The sequence below is a fragment of the Aulonocara stuartgranti genome, assembly GCF_965226115.1.
Source record: "Aulonocara stuartgranti genome assembly, chromosome: 3".
NCBI classification, from domain to species: domain Eukaryota; kingdom Metazoa; phylum Chordata; class Actinopteri; order Cichliformes; family Cichlidae; genus Aulonocara; species Aulonocara stuartgranti.
In genome coordinates, this window is record NC_138941.1 from 30,856,980 (window position 1) to 30,882,021 (window position 25,042).

At 41.2% G+C, this 25,042-nt stretch overlaps 1 protein-coding gene across 2 annotated transcripts in view; it reads left to right on the forward strand.

Moving 5' to 3' along the window:
• The window catches only part of ppp2r5b (protein phosphatase 2, regulatory subunit B', beta), a 51,653-nt gene that overhangs the window by 10,701 nt on the left and 15,910 nt on the right, over positions 1-25,042 (forward strand). For both annotated transcript variants that reach the window (XM_082526020.1, XM_082526021.1), the window contains exons 2-6: positions 15,589-15,785; positions 19,285-19,386; positions 19,881-19,973; positions 20,345-20,475; positions 22,303-22,362. In XM_082526020.1, the coding sequence (XP_082382146.1) occupies positions 15,589-15,785; positions 19,285-19,386; positions 19,881-19,973; positions 20,345-20,475; positions 22,303-22,362 (583 nt within the window). The remainder of the gene's footprint in view (positions 1-15,588; positions 15,786-19,284; positions 19,387-19,880; positions 19,974-20,344; positions 20,476-22,302; positions 22,363-25,042) is intronic.

The following is a 25,042-nucleotide window of genomic DNA, read 5'->3' on the forward strand; positions in this document are numbered from 1 at the left end:
AGTTAGAGGACAATTTGGTCAGGCTCACCATCCTATTGGTAAAACAGCAGCAAATGAAGGGCAAAATAATAATAATAATAATGAAGCATTTGTTTCACCACAGCTGTTTCTTGCAGTCATCCATGGTGTTGGATTTCTGCTCATCAAAAATTGATACCTAGTTGTTTATTATTACCTCCCACACTTATGTGAAAGCAGCAAAACTGCAGCATGCACATATTTCCATGCAAACAGCCGCCCGTGTGCAAACTAGCGTTGGCATTTCTCACTGATATTTGAACCATGCCAAAGAAATATTCTCATAAGCAAATAGCCATGCATGATGTTCTCCGTCCTTGACATTTTCATCACTGGCTGCCAGAAGCAGTGGCTTTTCAAAGGGCTGCTGAGTGTCTTCAAATAACTGAAGACCCTAAAGGATGCTGTGTGAGCTTAGGGAGCGTTAAATCTCCCGTACCTGAACAAAACCCATTCTGCCAGTCGATGTAGCATTTAAGCAGCTCTAAAAGCTACGAAACACCCTGCAGACATGAGACAAGCGCTACAAACAATCGGACTCTGTTTCACAGAGTAACAGATGGTGAGTTGATGCATTGTGGGATAATAGGAAGACCTGAATGTCATTTCATGTTTTGAATAAGTGGTTATGTGAAGTAATAGTTTAGAAGCTCGTGTTCCCCTTTAAGATAAGAAATACTCATCCGCACAGTAGGTAGTCAGTCTTTTTGCAAGTGTGCTTCTTAGCAGCGTTTCATTTGCCTGATTATGTTATCAGCCCACTGAATGCTCTTTACCAGGTCGAAGTATGCTTTTTTAGTGCCTCTGCTTCTGATAGGAAATGCATTTCAAACGCTCCCACTGCTGATTTGGAAAGTACAAAAATACACTGCTGCTTGTGTTTCGTAATGTTCTCGAAAATGGGCCATTTTCACGGCTAACAATGAAGGGATTAGAAGGAAAAAACACGCCGTCAGACATTCATATTGAAATCTTAGAGAAGATGCTAAAATCTAACAGAATAAGAAAATGGTATCTTATGTAGATAGAAAAAGACTGCAGTTTTGTTCAGTATGAGACTTACTGTGTTTGAAGTTAAAAAATAAATAAAGGTTAATATCTGGCAGCGTCACACTCTGCTAATGGGATAAGGACATTTCTTTGAGTTAGAAGATGAATTCTAATAAAAGTCTTACTCTTTCCACTGGTTCAGTGCAAACTGGGCTGGTGATGTACGCTCACCGGCCACTTTGGCTGTTGTATTTAATGTGTGGTCAAGACAACATAATGTACTAGGGCTGGGCCATATCATACCGCTCACGGTAATACCGGTATAATGTCGGGCAACGATAGGAAAATTAAATATCGGGATAGAATATGGGTAAAGCGTGCATGTGCAGTGCCTTAGTTTTCATACGCACATGGCGGAAAAAGCGTGCCGGCGACAGAGAACAAGAAAGGCGAAAGCGGATCGTTGAATGAAACGGATGAACCAGAATTGCTGCAACTTCAGTGGTGTGGAACTGGTTTAGCTTTCGTCCGTCAGATACACAGCAAAGCACTATTTTTGGTAGAGCATGCTAGCGGGCCGTCGTTATTAAAGTGTTTTTTGGAAAATATGGCACACTTAAAATCAATCCTTTGATTTTTCTGAAAATCGACAGTGCCCCTTATAATCCCGTGTGCCTTATGTATGAATTCTGGTTGTGTTTACTGACCTCGAAACAATTTTATGTTGTACACGGCGCTCAAAAATCTGTTAAATGTTTTAGTACGACTTTGCTAAGCTACGAACCCGCACCACTTGATGGATTGTCGGAGCGTTGCGGCTACCGTAGGCAGGAGCCTCGCGGAGTGATACGTACTGTGCTTCAACATAATATTACCGTATTATGTGTGTATAACCTCTTTTTAAGTTTTGTGGATATTATACATGGTTATGCTGAGGATATGTCGGTCAATTTCCACTGGAAATGCCTTTTGGTTAAACTGTCAGCAAGGAATTTGCATTTGCACTGTTAACTTTTTATATAACTTTAATGCACATAAAAAACAGCTGCTTGTTTAAGTGAAAATACGTTGATTTATTTATTTTTTTTGCACTAATAAAGTTGTGGAGTTGTAAAGTATTTTGTTTAGTGTCAATTATATCGTCAGTTATATCGTTATCGCAAATTTTCCAATGTATATCGTGATAAATATCTTTGGTCATATCGCCCTGCTCTATAATGTACTTTATTAGGTACTAATAGTGGTACTGGGTTGAACCCTACTTTTAATTCCTCGTGTCATAGATTCAACAAGGTGCAGGAAACATTCTTCACAGACTTTGGTCCATGTTGACATGATAGCATCACACAGTAGCTGCAGGTCTGTGACGTGAATCTGTGGATTGAGATCTGGTGACTGTGGAGGGCGTCTGAGTACAAAGTGAGCTCCTTGTCACGTTCAAGAAACCAGTTTGAAATTATTTTTGGTTTGGTGTTATCCTGCTGGAAGCAGCCATCAGAAGATGGGTACACTGTGGCCATGTAAGGATGGAAATGGTCAATAACAGTACCAACCGGAACCCTCGGTTGTACCATTAAACCACCAGCCCGAACCAGCGATAGGAGGCAGGATGGATACACGCTTTCATGTTGTTTGTTGTGCATTCACAGATGCTCTTCTGCATCTCTTGTTTGTAATGACCTCTGCCATCTAGCTACAGATGGTTGTGTGGGAAAATATAGTAGATCAGCACTTAACTTGAACTTCAGCAGCTCATTTTGATGATATGTACAGAGTTTCTGCCATTTGATTGGCCGATGAGATATTAATGAGCAGTTGAACAAGGGTACCTCATGCGGTGACCGGTAGGTGTAGATAAAAAGCAGCTGTGTAAACCTTTGCGTTAATACGTAGCAGAAAATGGGTAACCTTATAGCAACATAGTGGCTACACTGCATTGTTTTTCTGTCTCTCTGTTTTAAGAGAGCTGTGGATTGAGAACACAACAATGCATTTCTACCTTGAATCAGAATATTTTATTGATCCTTAAGGAAGTTATGTAAAAGAAAAAGTCTGGCAGCGGTGGGATTCGAACCCACGCCCCTGAAGAGACTGGAGCCTTAATCCAGCGCCTTAGACCGCTCGGCCACGCTACCATGTTGCCTAAGGTGTGCTCTGCAAATGCTGCAACTATGACAGAAGAATTGTAGTTAAATAAAAATGCAGTTTTTTATTTTTTTATACGTATTCTATCATAATTCTCTAATATAAATCACAGTTGCAGCTGCTACTCCCGTAAAGAGTAACTGTATCATGTAAAAACTGACTGGATTACTGACGTCATGTAAACCAGTATCCAGTGTGGTTGAAGTCTTCTGTAATACGAGGTGCAGATGACTCGGAGTATTTCCCCTTCAGTATGGCTGTCTGCTAGATGATTTAAAATCACTTAACATAATAACACATGCAGCTTAGTCAAAGGACAATTTCACTGTCAGCATATTGTTGAAATCGTTTATCTCTTTTTGTCTGCTTTATCTGACGTAAGGTAGTTTAATTCAGTGTCAGACACTCACTTCATTTAGGTAGCTTAAAAAGGATTTATTGTTTTGATATAGCTGATTACCATCAAATGTCATAATAATATTGGCACCTGTGAAGTAGCACTCACTGGTCTGCTGGCTGCTTTTCATTTTTCTTACTGTAACGTCACAAAGCATCACAAAGTATTTTTTTTAATAGAAAGAGGTCGTACCTTCTGCATCTCACAAGCCTGAAGGCAGCATCTGCAGTTGTGGTCACAAGTTAACATACACTCATCAGGGGCGTGATCGTCGTAGCAGTTTTGGGTTTTTAATATTTTCATGATGAACTTTTCTTTTTCCAGGGTGCAACGTACAGCGTCCATCTTTAGTGAATTGGAAAAAAAAATAGAATTGGCACACAAATTTGAATTTTCTCTAATCCATACAGGATTAAATGTATACATGCACCCCCACTGATATATGGTTAAAATGTTGCAGCTGGACCAACTCGATGCTTTGTGGCACTCTGGCTGGATATGTGATCATTGTTGTTGGTAGAACTGGTGGAGATCATTTAAATCTTCTGGTTTCCTGGCACAGAACTGGCTTTAAATCAAATTTTGAATAGATTTGAGTTGAATTTAGGACGTCCATTCCAGAAGCTTAATGTTAGCTTGATTTATCTGTTTCAAAACCAGCATTAATGTGTGTTTGTGATCATTGTTCTGTTGGAACACCCGATTGTATCCTAGTTTGAGCCAACAATCCTCCTTCACTATTCTATCCACTTTGTGCGATGTACAAATACCACTGGTAACCAACAGCCCCAGAGCATGCTACCACCATCATGCTTGGTTAGTACTTAAGTCTTAAAGTTTAAAAGCTTCAGCTTCACCCCTTCAAAATTTTTTGTCTCATCTTATCATCAAACTTTCTCCAGAATGCATTTGGCATTGGATTTTGGAGCACTGGCTTCATTCTTGGTCAGGTGATATAAAGTGTGCTTCACCATGGACAGTGAAGCTGGTGTGTTCTAGCAGTTTCCAGTTCATGGCATGAACTGGAAACTTGATGGTTCCTGAGTTGCTCCCGAGGAACCAACTCCTTCACATTTTAAGTGACATTTTGGGTCTTCTTCCAGATCTTGGTACAGAGGTAGACAATTGTTTAGACTAATGACTCTTGAATCTTCACTTTGCCCATCAGGCATCTGGAATGGCCGACCAAAATTCTGATCTCAGCAATCTTGAAAATTTGTTTAAAAGCTTGGTCCGTGACAGGGAACCAACAAAATAAATGAACTCCACCAATCCACAAGAAGATCAGATGGCTACCAAAGTCATCTAATTAAAGTTATCTATTTGATTCTGTATTCAAACTTTAAACTTTTGATTAAACTCCTGTAGATTAGAGAACATTTAATTTAAAATTCAGACTTCTGCACTCACTTCTTGTTTTTTAGTCATCAAAGGTGTCTGCTGTATAATCAGTTAAAAAAAATCCTTAAAAGCCCCAAATTACCGTGACGTTCATGGTCATGATGAGTGTTTATATACATCAGTGGTGCTCTGCTAGTCCATTGATGGCTAATGCTAACAAGGCAAAATGTACTAACCTGTGGAATAAAACTATGGCAGAGGAGTCATAGAGTAGAGACACTTAACCAAACATGTCCATAATTCAATAATATTTACAGTATCTATAAGGTTTACAAATATTAGCTAATATTAGCCACACCAGTGAATGCTGTGCTAGCTCAAAGAGCTAAGCCGAGGTGCACTTTATCCAGCTGTACCTCTGAATCTCCACATTTTTCATTTCCCCTAAAAAAAGCACATGTTTAAGTATTTAAAGTTATCCTTGTGTATTTCATTTTCCTCACTACTCTCATTTTTTTAGGGTTACATACTGTATCTGTCAACGAGGGAAATATTGTCTGTGCAGCGTATCATAACCCCACATGAGCAGCCCCCGTGTTCACATGTTTGTGTTTTATCTTGTCTGGGCTGTGTGTTTGTCCACATTAAAATAATGAATGTACAGAAGGCTCTGTTTTAAATGTGCTGTTTACTGTAAATCATTCACCTTCTCACACAGATTGCATGTGGGCGATTGAATGACTCTCTCTTTCTCTGTGTGTGTGTGTGTGTTAGGGCCAGCTGGATGGGCCTTGGTATTGGGTTACAGCAGGCATGGAGTAGTTTTTGCTCTCTCTGACTGTCTAAGATCAATTAAGAGGGAGCGTGGGGGGGGGGGGGGGGGAGAAAGTGAGGGGGATGATGAAAGAAATGGAGTGGATGAGGAGAGAGGAAATGACTGAGCATTAAGCTGGCAGGTGGAGGAGGAGAGACGGTAGAGATAAAAAATAAAAAAAAATAAAAAAAGGATATTGCAGGGGAGAGGATGTAATGAAACGGCCAGCAATGCAATAAGCACGCGCGCTGCAGTGTCACTGAAAAAACAGTGGATCCTTAAAGGAATACAGCGATGCTCGGGTAAATAAGCTCTCTGATTGAATCACTGCAAGTTTCAACCTTTGTAGGTGCTTCGCTATTAAATATGCACATGTGCAAAGCAAGGCCAACAAAGAGTCATCAAATCCTGGCCGAGCCGTGAACGGTCGTTTTGAGGAAAATGCTCTTAGAAGGGTGAGATATTAAAAGCAGGAAAATAAATACGCTGCAAGGAGCTTGCTCCCAGTTTGCAATGAATCACAAGCAGCTTTAAAAAAAAAAATCATGCTCGGCCTAAATCAAGGACAAGAAATGTGAGATTTTTTTCATTTATCACATTTCCTTGTTTGTGAAAAGCAGCAACAACAGCAGCGCAGAAAGCTGCTAATCAAATGTTGAGGATGTCTCCAGCTGGGATAACCTTCTCTCATATTTGTTTACTAACCGTCTCCAATTTGTGTTTACATCTCTCACAGCAAATATTCTGTTTCGGAAGGAGAATTTCAACATCTTTGAAAGTCGCTCTGCTGTCAACGCCAGTGTGGACTTTAAGAAAGGAGACGAGTGGCGATGCTTGGCAGCTCAAATAGCTTGTTTCTTATTGATCCTTATGAGAAATCCATTTCCTGATGGCGACTAATCTGATCGTAGGTAATGACCAAAGCAACAAAAAATAAATAAATCACAGACAACAGATGTGAACGCGCGGCCTGAACGCCCAGTCGGTCTCTGTTCATTATGCTTTGTGGTGGAAAAGTGTATTATTAGTAACATTGGATTATTTAAAGATGGGCTTAGCGCGCTACTTAATCTTTTGCCATGACAGAGGTTTCTTTCACAGCCTTTGTCACACAGAGAATGGCTGAGTACGGCATAAAGACTCGCTGCGTGTTTTGATATCCGCCGCTATTAAAATATAATGGCGATTTGGAGCGCAGGTCTTCAGATGTGGCTGTCGGCGTCATTGTTATTCAGTAACAAGCTTCACTTCAACCTCGTTTTTTTGTTTTACTTTAGCATGCACGATGAGAAATTACTGATACATAAGTATGATTTTGTCTTGTTTTTTGGCACTCAGAAGGTCCTAGCGATGATTTGACCTAAAAATAGGAAAAAAAGAGATAATAGTCACTTTCTTAAAAGCCACAAGACCAATCCTTTCTAAAGTTTATAGTAAATTTTATTTTGACCTTTCAAACATCCTGCACAACTTTTAAAAATTCAGACCACGATGATGACAAAATCAGCTTGCCTAAAGATCATGTCAGTCTTTGTAGGGTACAATCATGTTTGATTGTACCCTACAAAGTCCGTTTGGTTTCCTGGATACAAAACATCTCACTTTATCTTAAATTAGACCTTTAATATTCATGTCAAGCTCACTATTTTTGTTCTCAGACTCAACTAGAGTAGCTTTGCATGATTCACAGTTCAGAATAATCCACTTTTACCTGACCAGATGACCATATTAGGAATATCCTCTCTCAGTGATGTCATGTGGACCCAGGACTAGTAAAAAATGTCTAAAACTGAGAGTTTAGAGCACCTTGGAGCCTGAGCTTTTGCCTCAAGAAGATAGCTTGAATTCATTACAATACAGAACAATAACAATATAGAATACATATGACAGAAAATAAGCACTACATTAATTAAACTGCCCCCCCAAAATTACTCTTACCACTTACACTTGTGACAGTCTTGATTAGCTCAAGTGCAGTCTGGAAGTTTGAATAGCGATTTCATATATTAATTTATTTAATGCCATGATTTGTACAATTTCCCTGAAAAGCAGATCATAAACTAAATAAGATCATTTGCACAAATCTGATTAACTTTTTAAAGCTTTCATATCATTCTGATAATTACAAAAATTAAGAAACCCAATGGTACCCCAAACTTAATGTGGCCTTCAGGTTAGCTCAAGAACAGTGAATAGGGAGCTTGGTGGAATGGGTTTCCATGGACAAGCAAATGCAATCCAAAATGTCGGATGCAGTGGTGTAAAGCACATCACCACTGGACTCAGCAGAGAAGTGTTCCCTGAAGTGGTGAATCACGCTTCTCCGTGTGACAATCGAGTCTGGGTTTGGCGGTTGCCAGGAGAAACAGTACTTGTCTAACTGCTTTGCACCAAGTTTGGAGGAGGAGGGATTATGGTGTTGGGTTCGACCCCTTTGTTCCAGTGAAAGGAACTGTTAATGCTTCAGCATACCAAGACATTTTGGACAGTTTCCTGCTCCCAACTTTGTGACTGCGCACCAGTACACAGTCCTGACCTCGGCCTGATAGAAAAACCTTTGGGATGAATTAGAGCGGAGACTGTAAGAAGCTGAGGTAGTTCGGACACCTGATGGAGAAACTGGAGAACAGACGTCTGGAATACCACATTTATGCCACCAAATTTCATGAAAAGCGGTTCTGATATCTGAGCTGACTTGGAGGAATATAATAAGAGCAAAAACCCCCCAAAACACCACATTTTTTTAACCATTTCTGTTTGCCAGTATAGGCTCGATTGCCTCTAACAGTCTGTACATACAACACATCTTATATGCTAATACCCAGCTGGTCTCATTACCAATTCTCAGTACCGTCACCAAATGACAACTTCCAAGTATTTCCTGCTCTAATTTAAAGCACCAGGATCACTGGTCCTGAGCTTCCCTGGGAGGTAAATTGTTGTTTACACTTCAGTCTTATTGAAAACGCATAAAACGGGGGACGTCTAATCGCACATCGCAACCCTCGCTTCTCATTAATCTTCCTAATCATGTTGTTTATATGAGCAAGATACATGTTGCACATGTTTCCCTGACAGTTTGCCACGATGTGCACAGATCGTGTGTTTCAGGAGGATTAGATTATTTAGAGATGGACTTAAAGCACGTCACCTAAACCCCTTAAGGTGATATTTATACCGCCCGGACTTTTACACACTGCATGGTGTCTCAGCTCTGATAGCTGCTGTAGCTTCCTTCTACTATTTATAACTGTGCCATTCTCTGCTTTATCTCCCTCTACCTCTTTCTGCCCCCCCCCCCCCCCCCTCTTCCCTTCCCTCCCCATCCTATCTTCCTCTCTGCGTCACTTTATCTGTGCATTGAGCATGTGCGCTTAATGACAGGGCTGCAGAGGCGGCTTGCATGGTAGCTAAAACAGAAGCTGTCCTCCTCTCTTGCCGTCTCTCTGTGTCACACACTCAGCCCCAAACAGAATGACTCTTATTTAAAGAGCTGAGCTGTACTTGCTTATTTAAAAAAAAAAAAACATCAGAGAGATGGGGAGGGAAGGGAAATGAATGAGTGAAGAGAGGGACCAGAGGAGAAAAATGAAGGGAGGAACCTATCGATGGATAGATGAGACAGAAGCAGAAGGATGAGGAGGAAGGGGATGATGTCATCTTTTAACCCTGTACCGCTCCCCTCTCCTCTCTCCTGTTTCCTCCCCAGATTCTTCTTCCTTCTTTTCCGTGTCGCTCTCCAGCAGGACTATATTTAGTCGCATGCAGCTGGGGGTATGTGAGTGTTTGTGTTTTGATGGTGTTGCGGCGCTACTCAGTCTTACATTTTAATGCTCCCGTTACCAAATCAGCCCTACCCTCCTCTCACATTTTTACTCTACGTCACATTCTGTCTGTTCCTTCTCCGTGGTCCATCGTCTTTTCTTAATCGGCCACCGAGCGTTTCTCCTCTCCTGGAAAGCAGATGCTGGAGATTTCTCTTATGGTCAACAAACCCTTTTTAAAAGAAAATGGCTCAGCTTCGCTAAAACATCATCCGTGCCTGTGGGCTTCATGACCAGATCTGTTCAGGTCATGCGTTCGTTCATGGTAAACATCTGATACACAATCACCATCCTGCTGCTGATGCACAACACATATTTACAACTGTTAACATGTGATTCCACAATGATGATAAAATTAGAGCCCAACAAATGCAGTGTTGACTCCGGATCGAGCACCTTTGAGGAGATTCCTTTTTTTTTCTGTTTAATTAAACTTCAATTCCAAATCACAACAAGAGTTGCCTTTATATATATATAAAGAAGCCAAAGGGGATAGACAATCCCCTTTGAGCACGAGCTTGGTGGCAGTGGGAAGGATAAACTCCCTTTTAACAGGAAGAAACCTCCGGCAGCACCGGGCTCAGGGTGGGGCAGCCATCTGCCACATCCAGTTGGGGGTGTGAGGGGAGGAAGGCAAAAACAAACTGTGAAAGCCTAAGATTAATAATAACTAATGAAACTATATTTTTATGACACGTTGCCTTCCCACATCGCACAGTGAGAGCTTTGTAATGATGCTGAATTGTGTCAGGAATTTAGCTTTTAACTCTACATGACAAGATGCATGACAACAGCACTTGACACAAGCCTATTTAGGTGGTTTTTTAGCAACAAGAAAAAATCATAACATCAGCTCCACTGTGTGAACCTGAATGTTTTAGACATGAAATGAAACTGTATCATATGAATTTATAAATAATTATAAATATAAAAACCGTATTTTGACCTGCAGAAAGAACAGTTTAGTTACTCGAACCCTTTAGGCTTTAATAAATAACACACACAGGTTTGAGTGGACGACAGTAACTTTTCTTTGATTTCCCAATGGAAAAACCTCACAAAGATGCTGCTCTGATTTGGATAAAAATGCATTTGAGGAGAAAAAGCGATCCGCTCGGCACATAAAGATCTCTGTATTTTGTAATTGTGTCTTTCTTTTGTATAAATGGTTGTATTTTGGTATAGTGGCCCAGATGTTTGAGGCAGCTATTTAAGACTTTCAGTTTATGTGCAAATGAACTTCTGTGTATCAGTAAAATGTAAAATGATCCTAATTTTCATTCTCACATTATATGTGAGCTTTTATCCCATAAACTGCGCACTGCTTCTTTATTAATTTAATTTTCTTCCCTAAACCGAACATAAACTCTTGATCACTGTAGTTCAGCTATTGTTAAAACTTTCTAACTTAATTGCTTTTTCCATACCTTCAACTCCTTTTGCACCTTCAGAATTTTTAAAAATTCATATGAAAGTATTTTTATCGTGCATCAATAGTAGTGAAGATAAGGGGGACGCATTAAAGGGAAAACCTTGACCCTCTGAAAGTGATCGCAATTGGCTGGTGTGTTTTGGTCCCACTTTTCTCCTTAAGAGGAATGATTACTGCAAATGAATACACAGTTATTCTTTTCAACTTTGTTAGTTGACACAGAAAGAAAGACAGCAGAGACACTTAGGACAGGATTGAACCCGAGCTGCTGTTTTTGGCTATGTGCGTCTAGCCTCCGAGCGAAACAACCACCCGTACACAGCTACACAGAGTGAACATCTTCGTCCTATGATGTAACATTTCTATCTTAGTGGAAATGTTTTTTTTTCAGGGTGACAGTCCCTGTCTTTAGGGTAGATGTTAACAATATACATGCTCGGCATCAACATCTTCAACACACTTTTAATCTTTTTAAAATTACCATGCTACGGTGCGTCGAATCTGTCCTGACAGCATATTGCGGCCTGAACTCTAAAACTTTAATTCATGGATTAAATAATAAAAATCAATAAGATGTTATACAGTATTATATTAAGTTGTCATTTGGAAGCAGCTTACTTTCTAAAGTTAATGTGGGTTTGCTTGCAGTGGCCTGATTACATTAGCGTTTACGTTTGCATTTATGACCCTGGGGACATGTTTTTGTGCACCTGACAAATGCAACACAAATATTCACTCTCCTTTTGCCTCTGTTTTGGCCTCCAACCTTTCCCGAGACAAACGTTTGGGTCTTTATTTGCAAAGTGGCCTACTTTGTTCACTCTTTGGTCATGGGCAGGCAGTGTTCAGCAGGATTTAGATCCGTTTCCCCTCAAAATACCAGCCTATCGCTGGAAATGAGGTTAAACCAAAGCAAAAAGCTTAAAGCTGAGAACGTTACATATAAAGGAAAACTAAAGAAGTTCAAAAGACCAAACTGATCAATTATTCTTCTCATGTCTGAAAAAAATTGTTCTCTTTGCAGCCGTACGAAGACCAGCAGCAAAAAAAAGTATTAGAAAAGCAGTTTTTGAGTACTGATAGCTTACCGGCTCTAATACATGAGTGTAGCTGGGAATATTTTTAAGGGAAAGGGTGTTTGTATGCTTTTATATTCGTGTGCTGCTGATGTAACGCTGGTGTGTGTGTCTGTGTGTGCCACGTCGATGATGGATGTCCTGAGCTAATACAGACGCACTAAATCGAAAAATAAAATGTAACCGCTTGCTTTTAATGGCAGCGGTGTTACAGTCAGAGCACGGCCAATTTGGATTGTCAGAAAACATGAAAATAGCTCAGTCACAAGTGACTCAGTGTGATTAAGATCCTTAGTTGATATTCTAATGGCTTCACTGACATGATATTAAAGCTGCTTTGAATAAGCGAGTCTGCAGTGACCTGCAAAAAACTGAAACGCGCTCATTGTCGCCTCAGTTTGATCCGTCTGCCGTCTCATTGTGTATTCAATTTGTATCCTTGTAAATTCTTTTTCTAAATCTAACCACTGTCAACCTGTAAGCGGCATGTCGGGGTGACATCAGCCGCTCCGGCTGGGCCTGTCATCTCCCTACACTTCCCCTCTCTTCTCGGCTCTTTGGTTTGCTCTCTCCCACACTTGCTCTCACACGACCCACCGAGTCCCTTTATTCCCTTCATCCTTCCTCTCTTTTTCTCACCTCCCGTCCTCGTTGCCTGTCTGCACGAGCGCACAAACGCAGTTTTTCATTTCCTTTTCTTTTCACCTTGCCATGTTCGTTTTTTTCCCTTCCTCCTCTCAGTCCCGCACGGTACATCTTCATACAATTACTCTCCATTAAAAATGGATTAGATTTCACCTTCACAGTCGGCCTACAGAGGAAGAGCAGAAAGGGAGGAGAGGTTGAGAGAGGACGGAGAAAAAACAGGGGTGTGGACCTTTGAGGAGTCAGAAGAGAAGATTGGAAAGATGGGAAGGACAGGGGGTGGTAGATTAGGAAGGAGCGAGGAAAAGTGGAGCGGTGGGACACGTCTTCACGTCAACGACATGAAAATGTTTGTACTTTTAGACTCGCATTTGTTCTCCGAGTTGTCAGAAGAAGTAGTTCACCCATGGACTTTTCACACTCGCTTTTTCCCCATTGCAAATAGTCAGAAGATTGTGCGAACTTGGCTTTCACACGTTTGTCCAGTCACAGAGAAATGGCTCCAATTCAAGAACAAATTGACCACTCAGTGCAGCTCAATGGATGCCAGCCCCAACCGCAACCATTAGTGTTTATGGAAGGCAAGAAGGTTGTAGAAACATCAGAATGAAGAGCTTGATGGAATGATTACTCATGGAGCAGAAACAAGACGTGACCTTGATCCTAACCCCAAAGTGCTAATTCGGATAACCTGGGTCACTGATCTCGTGACTGAGATATTACTGTATGGAAAACACAGAAGGGCACAAACGATGAAATAAAACGGACTCGACAGAGCATGTTCTCACACCTCAAGCGAAGGGTAGTCCTCGTCTATCCTTGTGAAGCTCTGTGCCAAAGGCAGCAGATGGCTGTGGTGTGCCCACAATAGGTGAGGGGTCTGGGGCTTGGAAGAGCTCTAGTCAGCACTCCCATATTCCTCCTGTGCTTCCCACCTGGGGGTTAAGAAGGGTTAAAATTAATCCACTCCCGCTGTGTGTGTGAGTGTGCGAACCTTCGAACACAGTTAGTCTAGACTGTTTCCCAGCCACTGGTAAGCTGTATTTTTTCCTCTGACAGAGGGAGATTAATGGGACATAGCAGACTGAAAGGATATGGAGTAACCAGTATACACCAGTTCAGTTAAATGCAATTAAATGCCATATGTTTTTAAGTATGGTATTTTACACCAGTTTACAGATGCATTAATTACTTTTCTCTTAGCATGCCGAAAATCATCTGATTCTGGTCTCTGGTTAGCTGACCAGTGTATCTGTACTTAGTTATTTTTAAAGTTTTAGGTCTGTGAAGGTTCTGTCATCCAGGTCATCGTAGTCTGAGGAGCTCTGGACTTCTTTAAGTTGCTTGAAGACGTTTCACCTCTCATCCGAGAAGCTTCTTCAGTTCTAAGGTCAAATGGTGGAGAGTCCCAGATTTAAGCCCTATGAGAGTGTCCCCCCCCCAAAAGAACCAAGGTGTGAGAACGGGGGTGGGTCACAATCAGCCAAGGTTTTGGGTGAACTCATTGTGAAACCTAGCCCCACCCTATCATGTGATTTCCTGCGGCCAGAAGGGCCGGGATGATCTGGGACTCTCCACCATTTGACCTTTGAGCTGAAGAAGCTTCTCAGATGAGAGGTGAACTTAAAGAAGTCCAGATGCTTTTTCGTCCAAGCTCCTTAGACTTTAAAATTTTAGCTGCTGGTTTAGTTGGATTTTTTAAAAATGTTGCTGCCCCTCCCTGGTGGAGGTTCTTCCTGTTGAATGGGAGTTTTTCCTTCCCACTGTTGCCAAATGCTTGCTCACAGACAGTCATCTGATTGTTGGGCTTTTCTCAGTTTCACTGTAAGGCTTCTACCTTACAATATAAATTGCTTTGAAAGAAATATTGTTGTGACAAAACTAAATTGACTGTAATCAAATGTAGTCAAAAAAGTGGATGCAAACTCTGGAGTAAAAAGTTTTCATATCTACGTCTTTAATTGAGGATGAAGTCATACATGTGCAGGAGGTCAGCACATTCAACAAAGAACACGGAGAAAAAACTACAAATATTGCAGTCGGGGGTTACATCATGAAACAAGAAATGACAGGAACTGAATACACCCAAAGTCCAAAACCATTACATGAACATCCTATGACACCTTTGCATTTTTACATTGTTGCTGTTAGCATGTTAGCACAGAGGAGTTGTTTTAGTATTTTGCACTAGTTTTTTTAACATAATTTTTCTCCGTATGGATTTGTTTATTATCTTTCAGTGCAAGCCTCTCGTACATCTCACTCAGATGTGGATTTTTTGCTGCTATTTTTAGCTATTGAGTCATCAATCATCTGGTTACTCATAAAAAGAAACCAAGCATTCCCATTGGGCAGCTGTCAAACCCTGCAGCTCTCTATTTTCTGTGTGGATTTAATGTTTTTATTTCTTTTGCATAAAGCTTTACAGGCTGCATTGAGTTTCTCACCTCTGCACCCCACCTCCCCAGGCCTGTGGAATCAATTTAAAACTCATTGTATGAGTTAGGGCTTCAGTAATCCAAATGCATCAGGCACTTTCTCTTTTTCTGTGAAAAGTGGAGTTTTTGGAGGCATGAGATTTCAACGTGACGACCAGCAGCAGGTAGTTTCATCGTGACAAACTGGTCTAAGGAATGAATCTGACAGGTAATAGGAGTGAGATACAACACAGCCCTCTGGAGGAAGGTGTGTGTGTGGATAGTCGTGTATGTATGCGTGGGTGTGTACAGATGTGTTTGTAGAGTAATATTCTCTATCCCAATAGCTTTTAGAGAGGATCCGCGCCAAACAATACGTAAACCCCAGCTTCCTGCGTTACGCTCTACACACAGGGAAGCATTTTTTCGTTTAACCTCCGTGTCTGACGTTTTGCTTTCTCTCTTTCTTCCTACCTCTCAATTGTCCAGACGCCCCGGTGGCAGAGCTGCACGACCTGTTCTGTAAGAAGCTGCAGCAGTGCTGCGTGCTGTTTGATTTCCTGGACTGCGTGGCTGACCTGAAAGGGAAGGAGATCAAACGTGCGGCGCTCAACGAGCTGGTGGAGAGCGTGGCCACGAGCAGAGGAGTCCTCATAGAGCCTCTCTACCCGGAGGCTATAAAGATGGTACAGTAGGAGGGGAGGTTAGGGGTTAAAATGATGCACCAGTGCAAACAATTCCAGCCCAAAGATAAAGATCATAGATCATAGATAACTGAAAGGATGCACAAATGTTCCTCTAATTTTTATTCGTTTGGAAACATGATTACTGTTTTTCTTTGATCTTATAAAAATCCCTTAAAACATGGGTCATCACTTCGTACATAGTACTTAACTTAAAGCACTCCGAGTACAGTTAAATATTGATCAGCATTAATGTGGCACGCCCCTTTTGCTTACTGGTTAATTGTGCAGTGACGCAGACAGAAATCAGCACTGTGTATATGCAGCTCTGCACAATGAAGAGATGTAGGAACACAAAGACACCAGGGAATTTATTTATTTCCCATTTCCAGCATAACAACAGATGTGTACAGATATCAGCATAAAATATATATAACATTATTTACATACAGCAGTGAACGATTTATCTCTGGAAACATCATTAGTGGAGACAAGTGGTTGGATAGCAGCGTAACTAGTAAAACTGTTATTCTGCTGGTTCCCCTTGTTTATTCTAGCTTTTGTTTATGTGTGAAAATACTTAACAGTAAATGTGGGCTTGGAGGATACATTATCTAATGTAAAGGTTCTTTCTTTTGCCAAAAAAAGATGCTGGTAGCTTTCTTAGACTTGCAACACACTGGCAGAAATCCTGGTTCCAGTGGTCAATGTTCATGTTAAGCATGAGGATAGCATGTATACAAATCCCTATGAGCTTGAAGCTCAGGTTTTAGATGCTCTGGCGCTGTGGCTATGCCCACAAAAAGTAAAAGCTCCAAACATCCGTGAAAATCTTGTGCTTCTGAGGGGCAGTCAATCAGAAGAAAGCTGGGAGAAAGGACCTAAAACAGCCTGTTTCAGACGAAGTATGAACTGAGGGGCTGGACTGAGGCACGGGTGAAGATAAAGAAAAAAATGTGATTAATACAAAGTTACAGTAGTACAGTTTAAGAATAGAGAGGTGGAAAATTAGTGCGCTTTAAAAAGCACTAAAACAGTAATGGAAGGGTTAAAAAAGAGACCTCAGGTACAAGGCAATATTCTCCAATATTCACTATCCAAAAACCAAACCAGGAATATTTTGGGAATGGACAGTGACAAACAGTGGTGGGTGGACGAATGAATCGATAGCCTGATACTTGAAGGGAGAAGAGATCTAGAAGGCCGGAAAGACATTTTCACCTGTGAGTCAGTCCCTGTCAAACACCTGGATGCCCATCCCAAGCTGTGGGGAAAATAAAGAGAAGCTAGTCAGTGTGGTATCCAATGGAGGATCTCCGGTGGAGTTACCATGGGAGATAAACAAAGGTGATGAGCGAGGGATAGATAGATAGATAAATAAAAAGGGAGGATGGGAGAGAAAAGTAGAATGCTTACAAAGGTGCTAAAGAGCAATCGGCTGCACAGATGGTGAGAGAGAGAGTGTGAGAGATGGAAAAGAAAGGAAGAAAGAGTGGAGTGAAAGTGTGGACTCTGGAGATCCCAGAGGATAAAGAGAGGAGGAGAAAGGAGGGTCTGAAACAGGAAAAGAAAGCCAGCAGTAGATAGAGGTGCTATACTCAGAGGATGCGAAAATGCTGATAGGACAGAGGATGGGGGTGGAAGGAAAGTGAATGAACTTAAAAAAGCTTAGAAATCAAACTCTTAAAGCCAAGTGCAGCATTATGGAATGAAAGCAGCGTAGGAGAAACATGCCAAGAAAAAAAAGCGAGGCTAGGTTTGCTACGCTTTGCAAACCTAAGAATCTTAAGTCGAGCTAGACTCTCTTTGATGCTGTGTTATTACCCAGTTATTACCCAGGTTAAAGTCATACTAACGTCCTCACAGTGATGTCAACACGTATGCATCATGGAAATAATGCGATTGCCAAGAAAGAAAGTCGGTTCATTTATGCACTCGTGACTTTTTTGTTTCTCTTTTCCTATAAATAACTGCATCATTGTGCTGTGGCATGGAGCAGATCAGCACTGATGAGGTGTTACTGCTGCTTTGATAGTGACCTTTAGCTCATCTGCATTTTTGGTTGTCTTGACAATACCCCATAGGTTCTCTGTGGGGTTAAGGAGTGGGCTCGCCAATCAAGCTCAGTAATAACAGACGCGGTAAACCATTAGTAGTAGTTAAGTACTGTGGTCAGCAGAAGGAAGCATGAAGTGCTCTGGAACCTCCTGGCAGATGCTGTGTTGACTTTGGACTTGTAAAAAACAAAAACGCCACCATCACCAATATCAGCAGATGACATGACAGCCCAAATCATCACAGACTGTGGAAACTTCACACTGGACTTCTAACACCTTGGATTCTGAGCCTCTCCACTCTTCCTCCAAACTCTAGGATGCTGATTTCCAACTAAAATACAGTGTGTAATGCAGCAGTCCAGTTCTTTTTCTCTTTAGTCCACACAAGACGCTTCTGATGATGTCTCTGGTTCTGCTTTCCTGAAGACATCTATGCGTGCTCACTCTTCATGTGTCAGCCCACCCCTCATGAATCTCTCAAGTTCTTCTGTCGAGTTTTCTTGACAATCCTCTCAAAGCTGAGGTCACCGTTGTTGCTTGCAGACCTTTTTCTATCACACTGTCTGTCTGAGCAACAGTCCTGTTACCGATCATCATCTATGGTTTTCCCTCTGTTGATGATCAACATCTGGACAGCTGTCGAACGAGCAGTGCACCGAATGATTGCGGCTGTGTGTGCTCACCCAAATAAAAAGTGTTTATGCTGTTTAAGTAGTAATTTAATCAAGCTTAAAATGAAACGTGCAAATTTAAGATACTTTGATGTTCTGGACCTCTTTGATAGTCAAAGGTTTGGAGATGCACAGTAGGAAAAGTTGCAGCAGACAAACAATCTTAAAGATAGTGAGATGGAAAAATGAACAGGTTAGATGATTTCGGCCTATCCAAGATTCACACAGCGCTTTAAAATGAGCAGGTAACGACAGGGTGAGTTAAACCTTCAGATGTTCAAGTGTGACCAGCGGTAGTGGAAGTTGCTTGGAAACTGATAACATAAACCACAGAAAGACGTTTTTCCCTCATCCCAAAACGTCTTCACGCTTGCTAAGTAGATGTCAGTTGACATAAAAGATTATCACAGACACCCACCAAACACAACAGCTTTACTCCTGGAAACGTTCCATCGGAAGGAGAATTGTTTCATTGTTGCAGCGACTTTTCCGAGAGTTAAAGTGACACAAACGTCCTCAAACTGCAGGTGATTACTGAAGGTAACAAGGCTGCCACGTCCATTATGCGATAGAGTATTAAAAACGATTCATCGCCTGCTTTCATCTCTGAATTATTGCCCATTAAATCCACAATTGGCGAGAATGCATTATTTATTCTTCACTAATCTCTTTTTCTTCTTCCTCCTCCCTTTGCATTTTCATCTTTTCTACTTCCTGTCTCTCTACTTCACACTACCTCCTTCTCCTTGCCTGCGTTTATGATTTTTTTTCCAGATCTCGGTAAATATCTTCAGGACTCTCCCACCCAGCGAGAATCCAGAGTTTGACCCTGAGGAAGATGAGCCGACACTGGAAGCCTCCTGGCCACACCTGCAGGTACACACCATACATCCGTGTGACATGCAGTCACGTGTTGCTGGAGATTTACAAGACTTCATCTAAGTTAACATGAAGGTGTAATGGGAAAAAAAGCACAGTTCAGGCAAAATATGCCTTTAGCACTGTTAATTCTCTCACAGTGGGGTTAAATTGCTTTTAATGCTGTGTTGAGTGTTTACCTCATTTAGATCATTTAAATGTTGGCTCAAGTTTTATGCTAACACATTATGAGTTTAGCCAGCATCAATACAAATCAAATGCAAATCCTGCAAAAAACCCCCACAAATCCTGCATAGACTCGATGTTTACCCAGATGACATTTAGACATGATGTACAGTCACTTTACAGCATCTTCAGGAAGAGATGAGTCAAAATGCGTGTGTGTCTTTGAAAGAATAGTTTGACATTTTGGATGCCACACTATCCACTGAAGATAAAAACACAGACACGCCAAATGTTGTGTAATGTTGTGGTGTTTGTTCCTCTTTCAGCTGGTGTATGAGTTCTTTCTGCGTTTCCTGGAGAGCCCGGACTTCCAGCCCTCCATGGCCAAACGCTACGTGGACCAGAAGTTTGTCTTGCAGGTAATCCTTTCCTCTTCATCTTCTGGAAAGATGCAAAACCAAAGCTTTGAAGGTGTAAAGAAATGAAGCCCTTCTCTTAAACATGCAGCTGTACTTCTCAAATTTCATCAACTATGACCTCTCAGTGCATGTATTAAAAATTGACTTTTTTTTATGTTTAATGTGTTATTAACTGTTATTGTAATATTCATCCTGCTGCATTTGGTACAAATGTTTGATTTTTCTCCAGAAGCTGAAGTTTGAGAGACTAATTGTAAGAGTGAGGAGGTCAGAATTAGAGCGCAGTACTCACAGGTACAGACTTTCATTCATAGCAAATGTGTGTGTGTGTGTGTGTGTGTGTGTGTGTGTGTGTGTGTGTGTGTGAGTAGCTCCTGGAGTTGTTTGACAGCGAGGACCCGAGGGAGAGGGAGTACCTAAAGACCATCCTGCACCGCGTCTACGGAAAACTGCTGGGCCTCCGAGCCTACATCCGCAAACAGATCAACAACATCTTCCTCAGGTACAAGCTACACCAAACCTCCATCCAACCCATGCTCATGATTTAAAAACGAATAATTCAACATCACATGACAGTCAAAGACGATGAGCAGGAAGGGGAGCGGGCTCAGAAACCACGTTTTGTGCATCTATCCTGCATAAATGATAATTATGCTACAGCCACAAAATGACCTCAGAGTTAGTACTTAAACCAGCGTGCACCTTGTGAGAATACTTGTCAAATGCTGGCTCTTTGTATCTCTAATTGAGGTTATAGCCTGAGCTCCAAAGGAGCTATTGCTCTTCTGCAAGAACAAACTTGGTTTATTGGTTTGGCTCTACTTTGCCAAGCCCTTACAGGGGTTTGCATGCTGTGTTAATTCAGAAAGAAACGAAAAGATCTTTTGGATCCTGCAGCAGTTCATTGTAGTGTCTGCTTGGTATTTTTGTTGTACTAGAACTTCTAGTTTATAAAGGAAATTATTAAGAGTGAAAACAGGACTGTTAATGTAACTAGTGTTGTAGCAAAAAGGTCAAATCTAGCTTTAATCTTTAATCAGTTGTATTCTTTCTCCTACAAACACAACATGAATGTGTTCAGCTCACTGAATGTTCATCCTACATGTGTCCTAAATCACAGATTGATCAATCAGTCGTGAAGATGATTATAGAAGATTATATTGGTTCAAAATTGACAAAAAGATGTAAGACTTGGAAACTATGATTCTTACAAGTGTGATGTTGATTGTCGACACATAGAAAGTACTGTGGAAACATTTAAAACATCACGTCACACATGACCTCTCTGACCTGTCCTTCAAGGTCGATCGATTGATCTGAAAGTCAAAGCGATAATAACGCTCTACAGAGCTATTTAAAAATATGTTTCTTATTGCCGTTGTTTGTACTGGCATCATATAGGTATACAGGAAATGATATGTGGTCATTCTAAACAGTAAATTACTTCATAGAATGTCTTTTACCATTAAAACTATGTTTTAAATTCTACTGCCTTTGTTTGTGTTGGTAACATTTGATACTGAATGATACTGTTATATGAGCCTTTCTTTCAAGATTCCCCAGGATGGGTTTTTAAGACAGTATAAATATAATAATCTTTAATTATAAAATGTAACTATAACAAAAACATTATTATACTCAAAATTATTTGAAGTATTTTCATGTCTTTTGTCTTGTGTCCCTCAAACCTAACTAGTCATGGCAGATGGCTGGTTGTCCCAAAGGCTTCTTCCTGTTAAAAGGGAGTTTGTCATTCCCACTGTCACCAGTGTTTCTGTATCATTGTAGGGTCTTTACCTTACAATATAAAGTGCTTTGAGGTGACTGCTGTTGTGATTTTGTGCGATATAAATAAAACAAAATAAAATTGAATTGAAAATATTAAAATAGGTTTAACAAGCCTGCACTTTGCTCTTCTTTTTTCTGCACTACAAACTTTTTAAAGTACGTTAAAAACTATGTTAAAAGAGAACAAAGAAAACAAAATGCAATACTTTTCTTTTAAATAGTGATACTGCCCAGAGAGTGAGCTGCCTCAGTGAAGGCGCTTCTTGCTTTTCATTTTTTCCTTTTGCTGAATGTAGTTTCAGCTAAAATGTGTATAAACTTCACATTCAACTGTGAATGTCACGGAGGTGTGCTTCAGACATGGTTTGATAGGAAATTTGTGAATACTAGCAACTTTCATGCACGCACAGGTCATTTTACAGGAAGATAAAACTGTTTATTTAATGTTTATCTAATTCCTGTTTTTAGTGTTGTTTAACTATCAGCTGTAGCTTGATTTAATAGTGCTTTTGCCTGTGTGTGTCCTGTCTCTGACCTTCAGGTTCATATATGAAACTGAGCACTTCAATGGAGTTGCAGAACTGTTGGAAATCCTCGGCAGGTTTGTCTGCAAAAGCACACGTTTGAACTATACGCTGCTGCTGTGCTGCACACACACACATATACTCTATACTTGCCAGCTGTTCCTGTTTATGAGACAGCCGGCACCAAAAACTGGTTACAAAGCACAGCCGCTGCTGCATCTGCACGGCACATAAAACAATATGCATTTTTATTTTTCCTTCTTTCTTATCAAGTAAAGACAACCCAGGGTGACGGCAAGGGAAATGAGAGTAAGCAAGGGAGGGGAATGAGTAAAGGGGTGAGGTGGGCGATGGTGCAGAAAGGAGAGAAGCGGGAGGAGGTGGGGGTTAAAGATATAAACGAAATATGACTCACAGGTTTGTTTAATTTCTTGCCTTCTTTTGTGAGGGAAAATATGAGGAAGACAGAAATGAAGAGGCAGCGAAGAAGAAAGGCAAACTGATAAACAAACACGTGTTTCTTATGTTGAGCCTCACATGTAAACAACCAGGAGCAAGAATGGACGAATCAGTGAAATGTGCATGCTGTCATTGTGAGATATAAAAAACTACTATCAACACCGTGTCTTCGTGGTAGCTGCTGAGCTTGTGGTTAGCCTAGCATATCAGACTAGGTTAAGGAGAAAGCGATAGCCTGGCTTTGTCCAAGATGGGGAAAAAAAGCCTCTTTATCAACACCTGTGGACCCGTTATGGTTACATTTGATATTCTAAGCAACAATATTTAGCAATAGACTTTATTTCCTAAGGAGACTGAGGTCAAGCGACATCTCCCCACTCTTTTGGACAAAGTGTCATACAGGGGTGGCCAGTGCTCTGTTTTTGCTGTGGACTGTGGTCTGCTGGTGCGGAAACCTTTCCCCTCTGACAGGGGCAGAGTAGACAAACTTATCGAGAAAGCCGGCTCAGTGGTCGGTTCTGATCTTGAGACAGTCCAGCAGGTGGCCATGAGAAGAATGCTCTCAAATCAGTTATGATCAACACCCACTCCATGCGCTGGTAGTTATAGAGTAATAGCACAGTAGCACCTTCTGTCAAAGACTGATTGCACCAAGGTGCAAGACTGAGTACCTCTGGAGGTCCTTTATACCAGCTCCTGTAAGACTGTTCAGTGTACAATAATAATAATAATAGCAATAATATAGTAATAATATTTTATCCACATGTTTACATATTTGCAGATATTAGTTCTAGCTGTTTTATTTATTTGCATACATCTATTTATTGCTCTGTTGTTAATTAGCTGAAGGGGTTGTAACTTTAGAATTAGCACCAAAGAAAGAGCTACTGTTAGTATTGTTGGCTAGCAACAAATAAACATTTCCAGTCATATTGCTTTCACTCAAAAAACCCCTAAATTTGTTATCTGCAGGAGACACAAAAATAGTTCTGGATTTAAGTAGATGTACTGCTTCCAGTAGATTAGCTTAGATGCTTAGTAGCTTAGATGAGTACTTAGCATTATATCAATTTTGCACTGATGAGGATTAGGGCCACTGAAAAAAATATTTGGGGGAATTCTGACCATAATCCTCTTCTGTAGCCATGAAAGCCATTTTAAAACAGAACAGACTCCAGAGAAAAGTCTGAATTAAGTTAGCTTAATGTTTTTAGCTCATCCGGCTAAAGTACAGATGAGCTAATGTGATGGCAAGGCGCCCATCTGTCTACAGTGCAAAAGAACAGCATCCTTGCAAACAGTCATCGCATAATGAGTCTTCACTCAAACTGTTGTGAAGTAACCTGTGAGCTGATGAGTTGCAATGCTACTGATGTTCTGGTTTGATGCTGACATATAATCTAAAGCTACATAACAACCTAGCTTTTTAGCAGGCTATATAGCGGTAGCCTAATGGTCTTGTTATGCTAACAAGGGCACTCTAGTAAGTCTAAGGCAGAGAAACCCACAAAGGCACAAGTTTAAAGTCACAGACAGGGAGTAAAAGATGCACATGGCCCCCAGGATTACAGGCCCGTGGCATTGACCTCCCACATCATGAAGACCCTGGAAAGGCTCATCCTGGACCAGCTGCGACCCATAGTAAGACCACACCTGGATCCCCTTCAGTTCGCTTATCATCTACCTGCTCAATCGTGTCTACACCCATCTGGACCAGCCGGCGAGCACTGTGAGGGTCATGTTTTTTGACTTTTCCAGTGCTTTCAACACCATCAGGCCGACCCTCCTGGGTGATAAGTTAGCAGCGATGCAGGTGGATGCTTCTCTGGTGTCCTGGATTGTTGATTACCTGACAGGAAGACCACAATATGTACGTCTCCCACAGTGTGTGTCTGACAAGGTGATCAGCAACACAGGGGCACCACAGGGGACTGTCCTCTCCCCCTTCCTCTTCACCCTCTACACCACAGACTTCAGCCACTGCACAGAGACATGCCATCTTCAGAAGTTTTCTGATGACTCTGCGGTGGTTGGATGCATCAGCAGGGATGATGAGACAGAGTACCGGGCTGTGGTCGACTCCTTTGTCACGTGGTGTGAGCAGAATCATCTGCAGCTCAACGTGGCAAAGACCAAGGAACTGATCGTGGACTTCAGGAAGACCAGGAAACACTTGACCCCTGTTTCAATCCAGGGGGTCAGTGTTGACATTGTGGAGGACTATAAATACCTTGGAGTACACATTGACAATAAACTGGACTGGGCTAAAAACACCACAGCACTTTACAGGAAGGGCCA